Raw genomic sequence first — 21368 nt, 5'->3', positions numbered from 1 at the left:
ACAAAAGCCCAGACTGCAAGCCTCTTCACCTAGAGCTGCGAGTGTGATTTCATTAGGTTACAGCTTGTCTTCCGCACAGTGGCTGAAATCCCCGCACCCGTGGGCTCCGCGCTGCATGGGACTTTTACCCTGGCCTCTCTGTGAGGTCGGAGTTGTACTTACTAGGAGTCCTTTGTCTGCAAATATAGGAAATGCACCAACTAGAACTGACTTGGGAAAAGACAAAAGTGGGGGAGGGCCGTTGTTTTGGGATTCCAGGGTTGTTTCGGAATTTCAGGAAATGTGCAGCTGGGGCTTGGGAGCCCTGGGACCAGCATTGTCACCTGGACCCTCTTCTCACTGCAGCAGTGCCTCCTCTCTGTCCACTTGATGGGACAAATGACAAGACCACTCAGAGCTCCCAAGAAAAATTGGTGCCCATCCAGCCCTCTAAACAAGATTTCTGAATCTGCTTCGGGCCCGGGTTCGTCTGCCTTGCATCTGTGTTTGCCTGGTTCCACCAGCTCTGGCCACAGGGACACGTGGCCCCGAAGCCCTTCCAGTGACCACGTGGCCAGAGGTGGGGAGCAGCATGCAGCTCTCGGAAAGCGGGGGAGGCCATGCAACCTGCCAGCTAGCTGCCGCCACAAGCAGGACTTGGCCTGAGTTTTCAATGTGACGTAATGAAGGACTAAGTGAGTGTGTTTGGGAGACAGTAGCCAGGACTGGGCAGAATATCAGTAAGAATTCAACCTCCACCAGGAGCCTGATTGAATTAAAACCAGCAGCTTGCTAAGCACCTCTGGTGCGGGGCACCATTTTAGCCCCTAGAGCTTTTTGTCCACTGAGAACTCATGGTTTAACATGTTTGCAACTGAACCAGAAATCAAGTCCTGTTATTACCAAAGGACACCGCCTACAAGAAGGCCAGCAGGTAGCACATACCCGCCCGGCAGTGGCTGGGCCAGCCTGTCCCGGGGCTGGCGAGTACAGTGCAGAGTTGAGAAGGTGTTCACAAAGGCCTAAGGACCAATCACCCCCTTGTTAAAAGGGACTGACCACATAAAATGCCTGTTTGCAAATGGTCCGACCTTAAGATTATCTGGACTCCGTTGGGGCAGGACACGTCTATGGATTTTGTTTTGCGTGATGGACTCGTGGGGCACGTCCTCTAAACCCGTCATTTCACAGACTGAGGCTCGTAGAGCTGAAGTGACTTGTCTGGGGCCGCCCACTGGCGAGGGTGCTCCATTGTGTGCCCCGGGAGGGAGGCCGGCTCTCAGCAGGAGGGATGGTCACTTCTGCAGCTGGCCAAACGCGGCCACGATGCATTCATTTTAAACTGTCTTCATTGCCAGGGGATGACATTTTTCTGGCCTTGTCCCCAAAGTCTTTGGCACCTCACAGTGGTCCCCAGATGCATGTCCCCACCCCTCCCAGGCCACTGCTGGTTTTATACCTTGTACCTCTTCAAAGGGCTGGGGAGAATTGCACTTTTTACAGGAGATGCACTTATAGTGGGAAGGAGGGGTGTGAACGGAGCTTTAAGTACAAAACGGCGGGGTGGGGGGCAACATAGTCTAAATGTGGCCAATGATGCAGTCCGTTGAACCTGGGGGACTGCCATTCATTGCATTTAAATCATTGATAATGTGGCTGGAGGAGCCTTAAGCCTGCAAGCTTGGGGCACACTGGGGCCCCTGGGAGCAGGTGAGGGGTGGAGGTTTAGATCACAGGACGCAAAGAGGAAGGAGGTGGAGAAGTGAAGTAAAAGGAAGGTTATTTTAATAAGAACAAGCAAGGGTGATGGAAAGTAATACACCAAAGCCATTCTCTGGCATCGTAAGGTTCTGCCCGGCCAGCTGAGAGGCAGCTAGGGGCCGACTGTCATGAGAAAGGAGGAGTTTGCATCCTGTCCCAGACTTCTCGGCTGCTTTCCTTCGTGAGCCAAGGCTTTATCCGTCCTGCTGGTTGTCTCAGGCTGTCCTGACGCCCCAGGCTCTGCGGCTTGTCCGTGCACGGAACAGCACCCCCTACGTGGCACAGCAGCTCCTACCACCCAAAGCTGCCCCCGCCGGCACCCCCCACTCTATATCAGCTACACTAAGGGCGGTCCTGTTGAGCAGATGGGCACCAGCGTGCCCAGAGCAGAGAACATCTCATTGCAAAGACAGTGGTTCTCACCCAGGGGGTGATTTTTGTCTCCCTGGAGACATCTGTACTGACATCTAGTGGGTAGAGGCCAGGGATGCTGCTAAACATCGTGGAATGCACAAGACAGGCCCCACAGCAAAGAATTATCCAGCCCCCAAAGGTCAACGGTGCCGAGGAGGTTGAGAAACTCTAGCCAAGAGAAATGAAATCAAAAAAGAAAACCTGTTCTCAACTTCCTAGAGATACCTTAAAATGAATAAAACCAGATATAGCTTATGTCCCTGTTCGTGTGCTGAAGCAAGGCAAACCCGTACTACTTTCCTTTTTTAAAGTAAAGAAATAAACCCTTCTGTTTTCTGTTCTGTTTTTGTTTTTTAACATCTTTATTGGAGTATAATTGCTTACCCTTTTGTTTTTAATTGAATAAGAGAAGGGCTTGTCAAATCAGCTCTCTGGTCTAAGGACTCCACCTGGTGGTTCTCTCGGGAATGAAGTGAAGTTTGGATTGTTTTGTTCGTTTTGAAACAATCACAAGGCAAAATTACAGAAAAGTTGCAAGTACAGTACAAAGAAATGTTTTCCTGAACAATTTGAAAGTAAATTACCAATGTAATATCCTACCACCTCCTAAATACTTTAAATTATTTCCCATAAACAAGGATCTTCTATATAACCATGGGAATCAGGAAATTGGTATATTCCTACCATCAATCCTCTGACTGGATTCAAGTCTTGCCAGCTGTCCTGATAATGCCCTTAGCCAAAGGGTCCAATTTGGATCACACTCTGCATGTACTCATCAGGGCTCTAGCCTTCAATCTAGAACAGTTCCTTGGTTCTTTGACTTTCATGACCTTGAACCTTTTAAACACGACTGGCCAGTTATTTGTAGGCTGTCCCTCAGTGTGTGCTTGTCTGAGGTTTCCTCATATTTCCATTCAGGTCAAGCGTCTTTGACATGAATCTCTCCGAAGCCATTCTGTGTTCTTGTCATTGCATCCTAGTAGGTGATACAAGACTCTGACTTGTTCCATTATTGGTGGTGTTAACTTTGATCAGGTGATGAGGGTTCCCTCCCCTAAGCCCCCCCGCCCCCAGGCTATGAAGTGATGCCTGCTAAAGGATGTCCACTATCCAACATTGTGCTGACGATCCCAGCCAAAGCAATAGGGCAAAAAATAAAGAACTGGTATAAGAATTGGAAAGGCAGAAATAAAACGTTCATTATTCTCAAAGAGCAGGGTTAGGCATGTAGAAAATCCAAAAGAACAGTTATAGATTAATGATTAGAATTAGTAAATGACTTCAGCAAGACTGCTGGATACAATGCCAGTATCAATTGTATTGCCACTGTAAATCAACTGTATTTCAATATACCAGCACTCAATGATTAGAAAATGGAACTTTTAAAATAGAAGATACTGTTTACAACAGCATCAGAAACTATTAAATAACTAGAATAAATCTAGTAAAAGAGATATAGGACCTCTACACAAAAGCTATAAAACACTAAGAGAAACCAAAGAAGATCTAAACAAACGTTTATGGATTGGAATACTCAATATTGTAAAGATAAGAATTCCCTTCGGGGACTTCCCTGCTTGCACAGTGGGTGAGAATCCACCTGCCAATGCAGGGGACACGGGTTCGAGCCCTGGTCCAGGAAGATCCCACATGCAGCGGAGCAACTAAGCCCATGCGCCACAACTACTGGAGCCTGCACTCTAGAGCCCATGAGCCACAACTACTGAGCCCACGTGCTGCAACTCCCGAAGCCCGCGTGCCTAGAGCTCATGCTCCACAACAACAGAAGCCACCGCAAAGAGAAGCCCATGCACCGCAACGAAGAGTAGCCCCTGCTCACCACAACTAGAGAAAGCCCGCACGCAGCAACAAAGACCCAACTCAGCAAAAAAAATAAAAATTCCCTTCATCCACAGATCCAATACAATATAAATCAAAGTATGAGTTCTTTTTTAGATATAAGATTTATCTAAAATTTCTATTAAAATGCAAAGGGCAATAATAACCAGGACAATGTTGAAAAAAAGTGGCTCTTTTTTGAGGCGAATATCAAGTTTTAAAATAGAGCTTATTATTATAAAGACAGTAAGATGGTATGCAAAAATAGGCGACTAAACCCATGGAACAGAATAGCTAGTCCAGAAGTAAATCCTCACATATTTAGACATTTGATTTATGAAAAAGGTAGCACGGCAGCACAATGGGAAAGGATGGGCTTTTCAATAAATGGTGCTGGATCAACTGAATACCCAGATGAGGAAAAAATATATCTTGATCCCTGCCTCAGAGTATGTATGAAAATCTATTCCAGGCAGATTGCAAATCCAAATGTGAAAGGGGAAACAATAAAGCTTTTAGAAGAAAAGATTTATAATTTTGGCATAGGCAAAGATTTCTTAAAGAGGACTCAAAAAACATTAACCATATAGGGAAAAGTTCGTATATTAGACTGTTAAAATTAAGAACTTCTGTTCACCAAAAAACAGCGTTAACAGAGTGAAAGGGCCACAGAGAGAGGGAAGATAGTCACTGTACTTTTATCTCACAAGGACTTCTATCCAAAAAAAGGCACCTACAAATCAGTAATAAAGGACAGCCCAATAGAAAACCAGACAAAACACCTGAACAAACACTTCACAAAAGCTAATTAAATGGACAATAAATATATTTTTTTAAAAAGTTCTCAACTGTGTTAGTAATCAGAGAAATAGAATGAAAACCACAATGGGATACCACTACCAACCCACCAGAACGGCTAAACTTAAAAAGACAGGCAATACCAAACGTCAGTAAGGAGGATAAACTGGTACAACCACTTTGGAAAATTAGTAGTATCTACTTAAGCTGAAAGTAAGTAAACCCTAATGGCCCAACAATTCTATTTCCAAGTATATATCAGTATATGTGTTCACTTAAAAATATATATTATAATGTTAGTAGGTGCACTATTTATAATAGCTCCAAATTGAAAATTACCCAAATGCTCATCAACAGCAGAGTAGACAAACTGGAATATTCACACAATGAGAAACTATATAACAACGAGAATAAATGAACTATATCTACACACAAACAGGTTAAGCAAGAGATGCGTAATGTACAATTTCATTTTGCATAAATACAAAACTAGGCAAAGCCAATCTACGCAAGATGTTAGATTAGTGGTTACCATTGGGGCAAGGGTGTGGCTGGAAGAGGGCAAGAGGGGTGTTTCTGGAACGTGCAATTTCCTGTTCTTGATCTGGATGTCAGTCGCTTGGGTGTGTGTAGTTTGCAGTCTGCTGCATGTATATCATGCTTCAATAGAAAGTTCAAAAGGAATCAATTCCAGGGGAATTGGAGAGCTACATGTGAAGGATAAAACAACTGAGCCTCTAGTAGATAACAGAAAAACATTTTGGAGATGAGGGAAGATTTCTCAAGACACGCACGTGCATACACATACACATAAACTAAACTATGTAAAAATTAGAAACTTCTGGTCGTTAAACACCTTTTCATTAACAGTGAAAAGGTCAGTGAGCAGAAAACCCTTTCTGGGTCCCAGACCTACATGACCATAGTAAAAGTGTCCCCCCCAAGATAGGACAAAAGACACTGTCAATGGGCAGGGCTTCCTGAGCTAAAAAGTTCTTCTTCTGATGTCTGTTCTTGAATTGGACCCTTTGAAAGCTTGTTTCTTTTTCAAAATGGGAGAGGCAGTCACATTTCTTATCCTTTTGATTCAATTTACAGCCCAGATCATGATTTGGTGATTTAGGTAATAAGATGTTTTCCTAGACCAAAATGGATTATAATGAGGATGTATATGAGGACAGTATTTCCACTCCCTGTGAGGTCTTTGGTATTTAAGCAGTTTTAACCAAAAAAAAAAAAAAAAAAAAAGTGAAAGGTAAACCACAGAGTATACTCATATCCAGAATATATAAAGAAATCCCATAATGAATAATAATAATAAAAGGCAGACAACTCAATAGCAAAAGATGGGCAAAGACTTGAATGGGCACTTTGCAAAAGATATCAAGAGTGGACAACGTATACAGAAGATCCTCAACTTTATTAGTTATTAGAGAAAAGCAAATCAAAGCATTAGTGCAATACCACTACACACCCACCAGAATCGCTAAAATTATAAAGACTACAGTGCCAATGAGGCTGACGTTGGAAGTGATGGAAACCCTAACACACCACTAGAGACTGTGGAAATTATTTCAGCCTCTTGGCAGTGATCGTCAGGCATTATCTACTGACGATACCACATCCTATGTCCCATTAGTTCCACTCCTGGAGAAATTAAGATGCACGTGCATCAGATCCATGCACATGAAAATTTATAGCAGCATTATGCAGAACAGCCCCAAACTGGAAACCCTAATGTCCATGAACAGCAAAATGGATAAGTTATGGTATGAGAGACACAATGGAATTCTATACAGCAAGTAAACAAACCTCTGCTGCCTGCAACCTGGATGGATTCCAGGCACGACACAGAGCCGAAGAAACCAGGCACAAAAGCAGATTGCATGAATCTATATCAAAAGCAAGCAAAACTACTCTATGGTGTTGGATTCGCAGTTGCCTTTGGGGAGGGGTGAGGGGGGCAGGTTTTCCGAATAGTGTTCGTTTAGGAGGCCGGCGGCGGCCACGCGGGTGTGCTCACTCTGCTGCAGATTTCTGATCTGCGTGCTTTCCTGTGTACCAGGCTTCAACATGAATATCTAATTGTCTATAGAGCACAGGCCTAACCACAAATTCGACCGGGGCCGGCGACCCAGCCCCTGTCCTCACCTGGTAGGCCGGGGGCCAAAATCCGGGATCCATCACTGGACCCACGGGTGGAGTGAGGACAGTCACAGCCTCCCTTTCACCTCACGGTGCACTGATGCACGAGAAAGTTCCCTTCGGGGGCTTTCACACTTTGTTAACTTGCGGACACAGTTGTCTGGACTCGGGGGCCCTACAGACCGCGACGGCGCCAGAGGAACGGAGCCAGAACCAGAGGCGCGGCAAGGCGCGCCGGACCACCGCGGAGCCCGAGCCCGGGAGGCGGAGCCCGAGCCCGGGGGCGTGGCTCCTCGATTGCTTCGGCCTGGACGCCGCTCAGCCCGCGGACGCCGGCGGCGATTGGTGCTGCCTGGCGCGGGCGCGGTGCACGCTGGGGCGTCGGTGCGGCGAGAGGAGCGGGCGGCGCGGCGGGCAGAAGGTGGCAGGATGGTGAAACTGACGGCGGAGCTGATAGAGCAGGCGGCGCAGTACACCAACGCCGTGCGGGACCGCGAGCTTGACCTGCGGGGTGAGTCGGACGGGGGGACGGGGGCGGGCGGTTCGGCCTCCCCGCCCGCCAGGCGGCCTGGCCTAGCCGCGTGCGCCAGGGCCGGAGCGTGGCCGGCGGCCTGCGTCCCGGGCCCCGAGCCGGGCTGGGTCCCGCTGTCGTCGGCGAAAGGCCGTCCCTGGGCCCTTCCGAGGCGCTCCTCACCCCAGCTCCTCCCCGCACACACGGGGCCGCCGCGATGCTCCGGTAGGACCGCGGGCCTGTGCCGGGCCAGCCGGGCTGGCTTCGCGGCCTGAGCCGCTGCGGGGCCGGGAAATACACGATCTAGCGGTTGCGACTCTCGTGCGGAGCGAGACGCGTTAACGTGCTGTCGTGAGAGTGTAGACAGGTTAAGGGAGCGAGGAGACGAAGTTCGGGACAAAAGCGATTGTCTTCCCGACATTTGTCCCTCATTGGCTTCAGTCGTTTTTTCCCCTTTTACCAGAACATTGCAAAGAGCGGACAGTCGCAGCGAGGCTGGCGCTGCCGGGTGCCTGCTGAAGGGTTGCGGAAGCCCCCGAACTGTTAGGCTCCTGTAGTGATTTCCGCCTCGGCGTGCAGGTCGTCAGCATTTTAGGGGGCGGCTTTTCCGGGGATAAGATATTCAGTCTTGGCCTGAGATTTCGCTCCCACGGAGAAAGCGCGGTCGCCGGAGCAGCACGGCTGCGGGCTCTGCTTTCTGCTTGCTTTTTTGTTTGCTGACAAAGCCCAGTACTTTCATTTTGTTGAAACTAAGTTTCTTAGAGAAAGGTTCAACTCAAGCGTAACCGACCGCTTTCACAGTCTTGGCACAGGTGATCCCTGCCTTCTCTCTGAGTCTGAAGTGCACCCAGCGTTGAGGAGTCTTGTTTTGGTGCAGCACTTACTTTGATGTAGCCCTTACAGCTCTACACTGTGTACTTTCACCTTGGCTCGTTTAACTTCTTTTTTTCTCCGAGCACTTAGCACAATAATTATGCCCGTGTTAGACAAATCAGGGAGTTATTTGAGTTGTCCACAGGGTGATTTACCATTGTGTGTGAACTATTTATTGACTTTCAACTCTGGGTTTGAGCTGGGGGAGGTGAAGTAAGGGGGAACTGTCATGATATCATGAAGACATCCCAATGAGTTCTAGGAATCGGGCCTGTGGGATGCAAAAGAGGTTGAGAGCTGTTGTCCACCATGTGTGAACAACGTTTGGACGCTGACAGTTAAGCAGCTCACAGCGTAAAGTCCTCTTAGGCCACTTCACTAGCTCTGGGGCCTTGCTTAGAGCAGCATGAGGCACCTTGTAAATATTCTTGAAAACTGTTAGGTACTAGTTACTGCTAGTAAGTATTCTTATCATTACTGCCCTTGTCACCATCGCCATCTTGATGTCCACTGCTAGACTGTAAGCTTCATGGCAGCTGGGACTTGTGACTGTCTTGTTCCTTGTACTATGTGCCAGTACCTTGGCAGTGTCTGGCAACGGCATAGGTGCTAGGTAAACACTTTTGGAAGGAACATGAGCTGTGAGTCCAATTATATGAAATGCTGCTAATGTTTTAGGTGGCTTTTAATTATATTAATACTTGTGTGGGTGTTTTTTTTTTCCTCCTTTTTGCAGGGTATAAAATTCCTGTCATTGAAAATCTAGGCGCTACCTTAGACCAGTTTGATGCCATTGATTTTTCTGACAATGAAATCAGGAAACTGGATGGTTTTCCTTTGTTGAGAAGACTGAAAACATTATTAGTGAACAACAACAGAATATGGTAATTGTCTACTAGTGGAAAGTAGCTTTTTCCCCCTAGAGCAAATGTTGCAGAGTTCCCTGAAGAAGTTGCAGTATATACTGCCAGTTAAACCTACATATTTCTTTTTTTTCTTTTTAACCTACATATTTCTTAAATGGAAAATGAGCTGCACTTGTCCCATACAGATCCAGAGATTAATTTGTCATTGGTCTAGTCTTATTTGCATTTATTCAGAAATCTTGTGTGTGTATATATATATATATGTTCATGGTAAGTTTCTAATTTAAGTTAAAAACATGTTGCTTTATACATATTTTGGCTGATTTCTGAAATCATTAAAATTATCAGAGGGGTCATATTAAAGAGATAACATAAAATTCAACAATTATATTTTTGACTAAACATCTCATTCTACCTCAAATCTCTGCTATTTGTTTTTCTTTAACTGCAGCTGATTTTTAGAATATTGCTTATTGAAATTAAGATCTTTTTTTTGACCCACGTTCATCATCTCTGTGAATTTTGTTGGAGAAAAGTTATTAAAGGTCTATAGACAATGTCTTTAAGAAGTTCTGGGTGTTGAGTTGCTTTTTTTTAATAGGTGTATTTCTCATGAGTTAATTATTCCGTTGTGGTTTGGTTGGTGTATCTTGTGCTTGAGCTGTGAATGCAGAACCACTTGTATTTCTGTGCTACCTGCACACAAGTCCTGAGATGAGCAAAGTAAGTCTGTTTACACAGGACTTTCTCTTTGTCTTAGGTCTCATTAGATAGTGTAGCAGTGGAAAGAGCCCTCGGCAGCTTTCAGGAGGCATGGGTTTTAAAATCATCCCACTTCTGTGACCTCAGACAAGCTTCCGCTTTGTGCCTCATTTTCTTTCTGTTAGAGTGTTGGAAGAAACATCTCTAAGGTTCTTCCCACTTTGAAGTCCTCTGGGCAAGGGCTTAGATGAAGTTGTTAGCTTACTTAATTTTTACTTTCATTAAGATTTTTTCTTTTTATTTTAGCCGTATAGGTGAGGGACTTGATCAGGCTCTGCCCTGTCTGACAGAACTCATTCTCACCAACAACAGTCTTGTGGAATTGGTAAGTTGAACAGGGGAAAAATGTATTTGCAGGGAGGAGTTAAAGGTACTACATGCCTTTTATAGAAAACTTGGAAAATCCAGAAATTTATCTCATCATCCTTTTTCTTTTCTTAATTAATTCAGAAAATGGGCCTTCTTTGGTTATGTGTTGCAAATATCTTCCCACTCTCTAGCTCACCTTTTGACTCTCTTAGGGTCTTGATAGAGAAGTTCCTAATTCAAGCATAATCCATTTCATCAGTCTGTTGTTATTAGTACTTTTGAGTTCTGTTAAGCTTCCCCTACCCCAGGGTCATAAAGAAACTCACATATTCTGTTTTCTAGAATCGCAGTGTCCAGTATGGTAGCTACTAGCCACAAGTGGCTACTTTGAATTAAGATATACTAGAATATAAAATACACTACAGATTCTAGAGAGTTAGTACAAAAAAAAAGAATATAAACTATCAATAATTTTTTTAAACTGACATTGAAATGGTAATATTTTGGAAAATAGGTAAAACAATGTATTATTAAAATTAGTTTCTCCTGTTTTAATGTCACTACTAGAAAATTACATATGTGACATACATTAAATTTTGTTGGAGAGTTTTATTCAAGAAATTATTGTTTTACTCCACATTTAGATCAACGATCCATTTGAAATCTGTTTTTTCTTTTTTAAAAAAACACTACACTTTGTTTCTTTATTTTTTTATAAATTTATTTATTTATTTTATTATTTTTGGCTGCGTTGGGTCTTCGTTGCTGCGTGTGGGCTTCCTCTAGTTGTAGTGAGCGGGCTTTGCATTGCGGTGGCTTCTCTTGTTGTGGAGCATGGGCTCCAGGTGCACGGGCTTCAGTAGTTGCGGCTCACGGGTTAGGTGCCCCTCAGCATGTGGGATCTTCCCGGACCAGGGCTCAAACCCGTGTCCCCTGCATTGGCAGGTGGATTCTTAACCACTGTGCCACCAAGGAAGCCCCTGAAATCCAGTTTCTTATAAGATAGGGGGCAAGTTTCATTTTCTCTATTTGGATATGCTTATTTTTATGCTTTTTAAATTTCTACTCTGTGTATAATTTTTAACAAAATTGAGCTTATACTATACATTGTTTTGCAACCTGAATTTCTCAAATACTGGATGTTTAAGTTCATATGATATAACTTGAGTTTAGGTTATTATGCCCTTAACCCCTCCCTTCCCTATTTCCCTGATTGTTCCTTTCCTGGTGGATGAGGTCTATAAGCTTCTTTCAGATTCCCAAAGGAGTACTTGACTCCAAAAGTAAGAAAGCACTGATCTGAGGGCATGTCCTTTCTAAACTATATGAGGTATGTGCGTTCATAGGGAACGTGTGGCATGATGGGGGCAGTATATTCTGTGTGTTGTAATTGTGTTTAAAGCTGTTTGCAAAGATGAAGGCTGTTTGTCCGATCAGTCACTGAAAGAGGTGTATTAAAATCCTACATGATAGTGGATTTGACTGTTCCCATGGAGTTCTGTCAATTTTAGTTTTATATATTTTTAGGTTATTTTATTTGATATATCCAAATTTTATGTATCTTACTGATGAAATAAACCTTTTATGTGTGGTGACCCTCTTTACATCTTATTAGTGCTGTTTTACCCTGGTTGTCTATTTTATCTGCTGCAGTATACCAAAACAAGCTTTCTTTCAATTAGTATTTGCATAATCATTTTTTTCATCCAAACTTTACATTGTTTTTCTGTACTTATATTTTAGATTTGTCTCTTGAAAACAGCATATGATAGGATTCTTTTTTTAAATCCTGTCTGAAGTCTGACTTTTAAATGCAATAGTCTGTTTATGTTTAATGTAATTACTGGTTTATTTGAGTTTATCGTCTTTCTTTTCTAGAATTTTTTATTTGTTCCATCTATCTGCAATTTTTTTTCTCTCCTGTATTGCTCGCTCTTTCTTTTTTTGGCATTCCACTTCTCCTTTTGATAGTTTAGAGATTAACTAATTATTAAATAGACTCTGTTTCTATTCTTAGCATCCTAGGAATTAGCACACCCGTATTTATCCAAGTGTAAAGCAGTTAACCAGCACCTCTACCTCCTGAATAATGCAGCACCTTAACCTCTCACCCCACCCCCCACCGTGAAGACATCGCACAGTCCGTTATGTGTGTCTGTGTGTGTGACTAAAGTTACTGTTCTTCCTTTCTTTTGGTTTTTGCAGCTTTATTGAAGTATGATGGACAGATGAAAATTATATATGTTTAAGGTGTACAATGTGAAATTTGATATATGTATACATTGTGAAATGATTACCACAGACTAACATATTCACCACTTCACCTAGTTACCTTTTTGTGTGCTCAATAACACTAACACGGGGAAACCTTAGGATCAAGACAAATCAAAAATATTCCAAATGAGTCTGATTCATGTTAAATATTTCCTGTCTCAGTGACTAACAGGCCATGTTAAAACCAGTCCTAACTCCTTTTGGAAGTCTTCTTCTGTTACCCACATGAAAGGTAATGTAAGAATTTTGATTGGTGATGCAAGATTGCTAATTCTCATTAGGTAGTTCTCCCCATTAGTCAGAGATCAGCCATGCCAACTTGGAGGTCTCACTTGGATTCTCACAAGAATACTTGAGATCTACTTTTTTATCATATTGAGTACACCATATGTTATTTTTAACTACAGTCGCAATGTTGTACCTGAAATCTCTAGAACTTACTTATCTTATAACTGAAAGTTTGTGCTCTTTAATCAATAGCTCATCTCCCCTTTCCTCCACCCCCCAGCCTCTGGTAACCACCATTCAACTCTGTTGCTGTGAGTTGGACTTTTCTTGAGATTCCACATAAAAGTGAGGTCAGGCAATATTTGTCTTCCTTTGTTCCTTTTTGGATTGTTCTTTAGATTTCCTTTAGTGATGGTGTGCCAGTGGCAAGCTTTAGAGCGCCCTCGCATGCTGTTGTATTTAAAAGTGGCAGCTTTCTGAGCACCTGGCTGTGTTGCCCTCCCCTGCTTTTACTTGTACTTTTTTCCTCCTTGTCCCTCTTGGCCCTGTCCCACTCAGTTCAGATCTGTTCTAGCAGTTTCTCCTCCGTGTCAGGCTTTGTTCTGGAAAGGGCACAGTTTCTGGTGGAGTGAAGTCCCAGATCGCTCGAGCCCTTCAGGCGTCATCACACACTTAATGTGTTCATTATTGGGACATGCCTATCCTTTGCCTATCCTTTCTCAAACTGGGTACCTGTCAGTCGCTTTGGAGTTCTCGGGTCTGTTGGACGCCTCTCTGCCTTTCCTCTCTTCTTCCTGTATGGATGTTGTCACCAGGCAAGTCATGTAGCTCTCACAGTAGTTTGTCCTCACTGGCTCCTGTGTTAGGTTCTTGCCAGAGTACCTTTTCATCTAGTTTGCTTGTAGTTGACCATATGTTTTGGTTTTCCTATCCTTGTTGCACTGTGTTTTATGACATAATTTGGGAAGATTCAAAAGCTAACCTGCCTTCTTCCCATATACGTTTTTTTTTTTAACTGTACTCCTTGTCCTTGAAATTTTTATTTGAAGAGATTTGGGGGCGCCTAGAATAAAGGTGCCTTCCCTCAAAGATGACATACCCGTGTTGCTCCCAGGTACCAGCAGGAAAAACCACCTTACACCAAGATCACGGTTTGAGGTTCCCTATGTGAACAACTTGCTCAAAAGTCACAGCAGTTTTCACATTGCTTTCTTTTCTCAATCACTGCTTTAAGCTCAGTAGTCCTTTTAAATTTGCTACAGGAAATGATTTTTTTTTTTTTTTTTTTTTTGGTCTCTTCTGCTGTTGAGACAGAAACTGTTGTGGCCAAGATATTAAGTTTAAGAAGCTCAAATTTATGAACCAGTGTATTCAGTAGAAACATACCAAGCATCTGTGATGTGCTAGTGTTGTGCGCTTCTGCGGTAGGAAAAACAAATAAATGCATAAAAGACAAGATCAGTCCTTGCTCCAAAGGCATCCACCATTCCACAGTATCAAAATGGGGTGTGGTATTCGTGTTCTTACCTGTGGCTGTTATTTTACAGGGTGATCTGGACCCTTTGGCATCTCTCAAATCATTGACTTATCTAAGGTATGGAAATTATTTGTGGTGGTGACAATAAAGTCTTTTAAAATAACACCATTACCAGCCTTGATCTTAAAGTCATCAGTTAGTAAAAAGTACCTTTAAAAAACAAATATTGAAAGTATTTCCTTTGGGCTCTGTTAAAATTTCCCTAGTGTTAAGTTCTTATGACATTGAAATGTGAAGAATAGTGAACTTTTCCTTACTTCATGGACTCATTAGATTTTATTAAAATGGACCTCTTGAATGCTATGCTGTGAACAACATTGGCATTGTATTGTTCCTTTTCTTGTAGTATTCTAAGAAATCCTGTAACAAATAAGAAGCATTACAGACTATATGTGATTTATAAAGTTCCACAAGTCAGAGTACTGGATTTCCAGAAGGTGAAACTAAAAGTAAGTATTACTCTGTTGTAAGTCATTATAGATTGGTGTGTTTTCCTTTATACTTTCGTTACTGACTTTTTAAATGGCGCAGTGATTTTTATCATTGGTTTATAATGAGAATGGGGAGGGGATGCTAAGTCAATTTTCCCATACGGTGTTTATGGTGGGACTTTGAGTTCCGGTTGTCTTGTGCGGGGCTGGCCTTTCTAGAGGTGGCACAGCCTCAGAGCCGCCGTGGGCACTGTCACAGCAGACGGCCTACTTAGATGCACTCCCTGTGGGGAGTGTAATGTAATCCACGTTTCAGTACCTTTAATTGTTAGATGATTTTCCCTTTATTGGGGGATTTCTTTTTTTAACCCCCTTAGTTCCTTGAGAGCCCCTCCTTGAAACTCGGAGAGGGACCTTTCTTCAAGGACCTTCACCAGAAAGGCGACCACTGTGTCTCCTTCTACTTTGAAATTGGCTTTGTGGTATTCTCACCAGCCCAGAGTATTCCAGGAGAGTTTTCTTCCATGTTTTCTGAGGAATGCATCTAAATGCATGTGGTATTCCTATTTCCATTAACTGTGTGTGTGGTGTCGCTGTAGGAGCGTCAGGAAGCAGAGAAAATGTTCAAGGGCAAACGGGGTGCACAACTTGCAAAGGATATTGCCAGGAGAAGCAAAACGTAAGATCCGGATATCCAACTTCACTCCACTTCACCTTCAGAAACATTATCTGTCTGGCATTTTGCCTCCTGCAAAATGAAATGAAACACCTGTGACTAATACAGTACTAAATTTGCGTGATGATGATCCATGACCATCAGTGGTCCATGTATCACATGAGATTTCTACCAGATTAGCAGAGCAAATATTTCAGTATTCAGTCTTAGTGTGATATTATATACATACTCCTTTCTCTGTAGGAAGATGAACTGGGTGGTGTTTCTGAAGGAGAGAGTTTCTTGTATCAGTTTGTTAACAAAGATAAGATACTACACTGGTTGAATTACTTTCAAAAGCTTTTGAAAGTAAAAGAGAAGCAATTTCTGTTGGTCTGGATTTGACAGTTTTGTACTTCCCTCCCAAGTTTCAATCCAGGTGCTGGTTTGCCAACTGACAAAAAGAAAGGTGGGCCATCTCCAGGGGATGTGGAAGCAATCAAGGTAATCATGTGTTAGGATTCTTGGACTGGAGTGAGCTGTTATGGGTTTAGGACACAAAATTATGTAATAACCCAAGTAATAAACACTGCAAAATTTCCCCACAATTGTTAGAATCCAGCTGTATTTTTGTGTAAGGAAAAACTAGCTTAAAGATATCATTTGACCAGACTTTGACTTGAATTAATTATATGAGCCAGTCAAAGTGGAGGCAACTCTGGTCTTTCTCATTTTCCCAGGATGTGTTTATTTGAACAGTTAGTTACCTTTGCATGCTGTCTTAATTTTTACTTTGAAAGATTTGCTACCTGAAAGATCCTGCTCGATGAGAGATCCTAATTTTATAATACTGCCTCCTAAATTATCCAGTAGCATAATTCCAAATAGGTACTTCAATTAGCTAAGATTTTAGGACACGAGCAGCGATTATTTGTTCTCTTATAATAGGATCTGCAGCTGTTTACCAATTTTGGAAATTCATGATTCGGATTTGGGGTTGATTTCACTGTGCCAGTAAAATTCTTCCCCCAACAAGGAAATATTTCATATTCCAACTCAAAAAGATGGTGTGAATTCCTGTGAGTGTTTTCTGGGTGGTGGAGGCTTAGATGAAAGTAACTGTCCGTCTCCATTGTCTCCTGGCATCCAGAATGCTATAGCAAACGCATCAACTTTGGCTGAAGTGGAGAGGCTGAAGGGCTTGCTTCAGTCTGGTCAGATACCTGGCAGAGAACGCAGATCAGGTAACAATGTTCTGTCTTTATTTCCAAATTAATGGTACACTTGGAGTGATTGCAAAACAGTTTAGATGCTACAACCCAAGAATGCTAGAATAGTGCCTCATTACCATCTAATCTAATCCACACAAAATGCCTTTAAATGCTCTTTGAAGATAAATCATTTGTTAAAGAATGTTATGTCATAGGACTCTGGGGTTTTTGTAAAAGTTGAGACAAACATTATTTCATAGCCATGGAATGAAAGGGAACAGTGGAGGTGACCGTGTTGCCTTTGACCCCTGTCCATGTAGGCTAGCTTAGCAGATGAGGACACAGGCTCCAGAGCCAGACAGGCTGAGGGTCGGAGCTTAGCTTCACCAGTTCTGTCCTTGGGTAAATTTCTTAATCTCCACTTAATCTTAAATCTGTGTCCTTATCTTTAAATCTGAGATAGTGATAATGGTAACCTCAAAAGGTTGTTGGGAGGACTAAGTAAGATACTTCGTACGTAGCACTGAGCATAGGGTGTGAGCCGTTCTGATAGTAAATGCCAGCTTTGTGTCAGGCAAACTGGTGGACACTTGGGTATAAAGTGAAAACTACCCCAGACCGTGCATATTACAAGTTTGATATGAATATAACTAGGACCTCTGTCTAGACTGGCAGCTCAGGGAAAGTTTCCTTGGGGAAATAATGTTGGAACTGAAGCTAAAAACGAGTAAGACATTAATTAGACCAGTGGTTCTCATCCGTGTGGTCCTTGGGCCCCTGGGGCGCACATTTCTGGTTTCCTGGGTGACGATGGAATGGGGGTGCATAAAGCACCTCTGTGTCTACGTGGGTGGTTGGCTCCCTGCACTTGTGCTGGCTCAGGTGAGAGGCAGGCAGCTTCACCAACGTGAAGTGAGCTTGCCACTTCAAGGAGAGCAGCTAGTATTTGTTACCAATGATAATATTCAAAATTTCAAGCAGAAATTAAAAGCTGGGAAACTTTTTTTCCACAGTTGTAACCTTGTCAGTTTCCCAGTACTTCCAGACTTCTCTGCGGAAATTGTTGCTATTAATGAATGTGATTTTTTTTATATAACATATAAAGAAATGGGTCAACATTTGGAAGACCTGCATAACTCAGTGAGCAACGTTTTCCAAATGATGTTACAGAGTTATGCATGCATAAATGATCCATTCAGAGTACAGAATAAACCGGTGGATTTTCAAGTCAGAGAGTATGAAAAGTTCACTGATAAGGCTTCAGACTCCACACTGCAATCTAACCTTTAAGAAACTACCACTTTCAGGACTTCCCTGGCAGTCCAGTGGTTAAGACTTGGCTTTTACTGCTGTGGGCCTGGGTTCAGTCCCTGGTCGGGGAACTAAAATCCCACAAGCCAAGTGGCGTGGCCAAAGAAAAAAAAAAAAACTGCCACTTCTGTCAAGTTTGGGCATAGTATCAGAAAAGAATATCCACAACTGCCTGCAAAGACTATTAAAATACTCCTCCCTTGTCTAACTGCATGTCTGTGTGAGGCTGATTTTCTTCATACCCTTCAATCAAAACAACATACTGTAGCAAGTGGAATGATGAAGTCAGTACAGGGGTCCAGCTGCTATTTGGCAGACATTACAGAGATGGGCAAAAATAGAAAATAATGCCGACTTTCTCACTAAATATTTTTGTTTTAGAAAATATTGGTATTGTTATATTTTATAAAAATATAAACATTGTTACTATATAATAGATTTATTGTTTTAATGAATTACTGTTTTTTAAAATACTTCTCGTTTCTAACATACTGTCGATAAACATAATCTATTTAAACCAAAGCTCTTTGGGTCCTAAAACTGAAGTATTTGAGAACCCTTGAACTAGACAAAGGCAGAATGGCATTCTCGGGGGAAGGAAGTGCACTGGCAGAAAACCTGTGATAAGAGAGCCTTGCACACTTGGACTGAAGGAGGACAGTGTGAGCCAAGGTCAAGGGATGGGGGGGAATGTGGTGAGACGGGCAGCAGAGTGAGCTCTCAAGTCCAGCCCCTCGGGGGACTGCAGGCCTCGTGCCGGAGGAGGTCTGCGGTCCTGAGGACAATACAGGTCTGTCGAAGACATTCAAGGCTCCCTGGTAGCAGCTTGGGGAAGGAAGCTGTGTCTAATTACTTATTGGGACTACAGTATGACAAAATTACTGAATTAATTTGCTTCCCCTAAAGTGTTTTATTTGGGCCTTAGGCTAGCTTGGGATTTTTCAGTGTCATCTAAACATGCGGGCACATTGAGGAGAGGAAGATGGAGATTGTTCCTGGTTCTGTCCATTTCAGTGGGCCCAGGCTTCTGAGTAGCACTTCCTGTATCTAGAAATGTAATGTTTGGGTCTAACTAGAAACAAACATGAGAAATTTTCCCTAACATTGACAGGGTTAAAACATTTCCTTTATCAGAATACATTGACTAAAATATCTGCAATAAATTATTGACAAATAACAACCGTTTCATTGTTGCCATATTTTTCTTAATTTAGAGACATAGTCACTAACTGACTATCCTCAGCATGTGGTATGTATTCCCCCCCGCCGCCCTTTTTTTTATTTTTTTGAGTGTTGCCCGTTTCTTTGCCCATAGTAGTGGCAAGAACAAAACACAAAGTATAAGCTTTTTATCTTTATAAAAAATGAGTTATCAGGGCTTCCCCGGTGGCGCAGTGGTTGAGAGTTCGCCTGCCGATGCAGGGGACATGGGTTTGTGCCCCGGTCCGGGAGGATCCCACATGCCGTGGAGCGGCTGGGCCCGTGAGCCATGGCCGCTGAGCCTGCGCATCCGGAGCCCGTGCTCCGCAACGGGAGAGACCACAGTGGTGAGAGACCCGCGTACTGCAAAAAAAAAAAAAAAAAAAAAAAGAGTTATCAGCTTGACCAGAATGGATTAGAATGGCAGGCAAAGAGTTTGACTTTCATAAAACACCTCTGTGACCCTTCCCCTTAGGAACTGACGATCCTTTCCAATACCTGCCAAAGACAGATGGTCTCCAGACCCTAAACTCCTCAAGGCAGAGGCTGCTATTGGGCTTTTGTACCTTGCCCAGGGCCTGGCACACCTCAGCCTCATGGATGGGCGCTCACACACTGAGCAAGCACGTTCTCTAAAATTGATATGACTTCGGGCTTTGTGTTTTTCTCTAGGCCCCACTGATGATGGTGAAGAGGAAATGGAAGAAGACACAGTCACAAATGGGTCCTAAGCAGGGTGGCCTCTAAGGATCTCAGGACATATAATAGTCCACTTCAGACAGGTCCTGCTTTTTGAATAGCCTTGTTTGTGTCAGCATAGTAGAGTTCATAAGCATTGTTGAAATGCTTAAGACTGCCGGTAATTTTGTAATAAAAATTTTGAAATCTAAATGCCAGTTTTCTATCAATAGTGCAAATAAAGGACACTCTGTGCTGTGGATTGCACATCATTGGGGTGTATGTGCGGTGAGGCCTGGACGTGTGGGAGTTGGAAATGCAGGAGGGTGGATCTTGTGGATAGGCTTCCCAGTCCTCATGAAATGTTTAGGTTTTTAAATTCATAATAAAACTTACGATTATCTGTGTGCTGCCACTAATTGTCAGAATTTGTGATCTTGGGTGCATTTTTTTCTGCATGAAGAATAACAAGAGCTTTGTTAAAGGCAGCCAGGCTCTAGGGCTTTACAGAAGTCAACATCCTTTAAAGTTTTTATTTAACCCTACATACAAATATGCAAACGATGAACTGCTGGTTCGGACAGTTAGAGGGGATGTGATGTCTGCCTGTCAGTTAGTGGGATTTGTGCAGAGCAGCAGCACGCTCCAGTGCTGAGGATGCAGTGGAGGAGTCGGGGCTGCCTGGCGGCCCACTAAGGTGTGGTGTCCAGCTCCTGGGTGCCCATTACAGTCTTCATACCCTGCTGTGGCCAGTTTGGGCTAATCTAAAAATCAGGGTGGGGCTTCCTTGGTGGTGCAGTGGTTAAGAATCCGTCTGCCAATGCAGGGGACATGGGTTCGAGCCCTGGTCCAGGAAGATCCCGCATGCCGCGGAGCAGCTAAGCCCATGCGCCACAACTACTGAGCCTGCACTCTAGAGCCTGCGAGCCACAACTACTGAGCCCACGTGCCACAACTACTGAAGCCTGCGCGCCTAGAGCCGGTGCTCCGCAACAAGAGAAGCCACCACAGTGAGAAGCCTGCGCACCACAACGAAGAGTAGCCCCCGCTCGCCACAACTAGAGAAAGCCCATGCGCAGCATCAAAGACCCAGTGCAGGGCTTCCCTGGTGGCGCAGAGGTTGAGAGTCCGCCTGCCGATGCAGGGGACGCGGGTTCGTGCCCCGGTCTGGGAGGATCCCGCGTGCCGCGGAGCGGCTGGGCCCGTGAGCTATGGCCGCTGAGCCTGCGCGTCCGGAGCCTGTGCTCCGCAACGGGAAAGGCCACAGCAGTGAGAGGCCCACATACCACAAAAAAAAAAAAAAAAAAAAAAAGACCCAGTGCAGCCAAAAATAAATTAATTAAATAAATTTATATACATATATATATATATATATATATATATATATATTTTTTTTTTTTTTTTTTTTTTTTTTTTTTTTTTTTGCGGTACACAGGCCTCACCGCTGTGGCCTCTCCCACTGCAGAGCACAGGCTCCAGACGCGCAGTCTCAGCAGCCATGGCTCACGGGCCCAGCTGCTGCACGGTATGTGGGATCCTCCCGGACCGGGGCACAAACCCGTGTGCCCTGCATCGGCAGGCAG

The 21368-nt window shown here is 43.6% G+C and overlaps 1 protein-coding gene across 1 annotated transcript; it reads left to right on the top strand.

The window, feature by feature from the left end:
• Positions 1-7359: 7359 nt before the first annotated feature.
• On the top strand, positions 7360-20192 carry SNRPA1 (small nuclear ribonucleoprotein polypeptide A'). Its single transcript, XM_079699812.1, has 9 exons — positions 7360-7450; positions 9060-9207; positions 10198-10276; positions 14310-14356; positions 14646-14748; positions 15330-15409; positions 15814-15889; positions 16536-16629; positions 19780-20192. The coding sequence occupies exons 1-9, from the start codon at positions 7369-7371 to the stop codon at positions 19836-19838; spliced, it is 768 nt and encodes a 255-aa protein (XP_079555938.1). The 5' UTR covers positions 7360-7368; the 3' UTR covers positions 19839-20192.
• Positions 20193-21368: the final 1176 nt, after the last annotated feature.

Source organism: Hyperoodon ampullatus (genome assembly GCF_949752795.1).
Source record: "Hyperoodon ampullatus genome assembly, chromosome: 3".
Lineage (NCBI taxonomy): Eukaryota > Metazoa > Chordata > Mammalia > Artiodactyla > Ziphiidae > Hyperoodon > Hyperoodon ampullatus.
The sequence above is the reverse complement of the archived record's forward strand: the minus strand, read 5'-3'. Positions and strand labels throughout refer to the sequence as shown.